At 43.0% G+C, this 1,385-nt stretch overlaps 1 protein-coding gene across 1 annotated transcript in view; it reads left to right on the plus strand.

Moving 5' to 3' along the window:
- The window catches only part of LOC101661046 (olfactory receptor 7G3-like), a 4,711-nt gene extending 3,561 nt beyond the window's left edge, over window positions 1–1,150 (plus strand). Inside the window, exon 2 of the mRNA XM_004714316.3 lies at window positions 205–1,150. Coding sequence (XP_004714373.1) covers window positions 212–1,150 — 939 coding nt within the window. The 5' untranslated portion in view covers window positions 205–211. The remainder of the gene's footprint in view (window positions 1–204) is intronic.
- Window positions 1,151–1,385: the final 235 nt, after the last annotated feature.

Below are 1,385 nucleotides of genomic sequence, written 5' to 3' on the forward strand. Positions count from 1 at the left end.
GAGAACAGAGGGTAAATGAGGGCCAGAATAGAGGAATCATGGAATAGACAGGTGGAGAGAGAGAAAGGAGAAGGAAGGGGAGAAAGAAAGAGGGAGAAGGACAGGGGGAAAGAGAATATCATGTACTATTCATGAAAATTTTACTAAAATAAGCAGTCCTTATAGATCTGATATCTGTCCTATCACTTCCACCATCAGACTCATCAACATCATGACTTCAGGAAACCAAACTGGTATAGCGGGATTCTTCCTCATGGGTCTCTCGGAGGATTCAGAACTACAACCCCTCATTTTTGGATTATTCCTGACCATATACTTGGTCACCGTGCTTGGGAACCTGCTCATCATCCTGATCATCAACTCAGACTCCCACCTCCACACCCCCATGTACTTCTTCCTTTCCAACCTGTCCTTCACTGACATCTGTTTCAGCACCACCACGGTCCCCAAGATGCTCGTGAACATCCAAACACTGAGCAAATTCATCAGCTACACAGGCTGCCTAACCCAGGTTTGCCTCATCCTGATGTTTGCCGGCCTGGAGAATTTTCTACTTGCAGCAATGGCCTATGACCGTTATGTGGCTATTTGTCACCCACTGAGGTACACCATCATCATGAACCCTCGCCTCTGTGGTCTGCTGATTTTACTCTCCTTGCTCATTAGCCTGGTGGATGCCCTGCTGCATAGTCTGATGGTGCTGCGACTGTCCTTCTGCATAGACCTGGAAATCCCCCACTTCTTCTGTGAACTTGCTCAGGTCATTAAACTTTCCTGCTCCAATACCCTCATCAATAACATCCTAGTATATTTGATAACCACTATACTCGGTGGTGTTCCTCTCCTTGGGATTATTTTCTCTTACATTAAAATTGTCTCTTCCATCCTGAGAATGCCATCAGCTGGGGGGATGTATAAAGCTTTCTCCACCTGTGGGTCTCACCTCTCAGTTGTGTTCTTATTCTATGGGACAGCCTTTGGAGTGTACATTAGTTCTGCAGTTACTCATTCTTCCAAGAACATAGCAATAACCTCAGTGATGTACACTGTGGTGCCTCCAATGATGAACCCATTTATCTACAGCCTGAGGAACAGGGACATGAAGGAGGCCCTGAAGAAGCTCCTCTGGAAAAACTCTTCTTTTTCATGATTCTATCATTTTCTTTAGGCTTGGGCTTCTGGTCAAAGTGAACAAATACTATGAGAATCGCTATGTTACAGTTTTCTAGTAACAAGTGCATATCTTCCCATTTTGATAATATAATATTTTATATGCTTGTGAATTAAAACACATATATGTACATTACTTATGTTTCTCACTTGTGACTTTTTACTTTCTTAATACACCATTTTAAAGCATTTATTGCTATTTTGGTAAGCGCATC

This window comes from Echinops telfairi, unplaced genomic scaffold (assembly GCF_000313985.2).
Source record: "Echinops telfairi isolate 266 unplaced genomic scaffold, ASM31398v2 ScPeMD7_7459;HRSCAF=8497, whole genome shotgun sequence".
Classification (NCBI taxonomy): domain Eukaryota; kingdom Metazoa; phylum Chordata; class Mammalia; order Afrosoricida; family Tenrecidae; genus Echinops; species Echinops telfairi.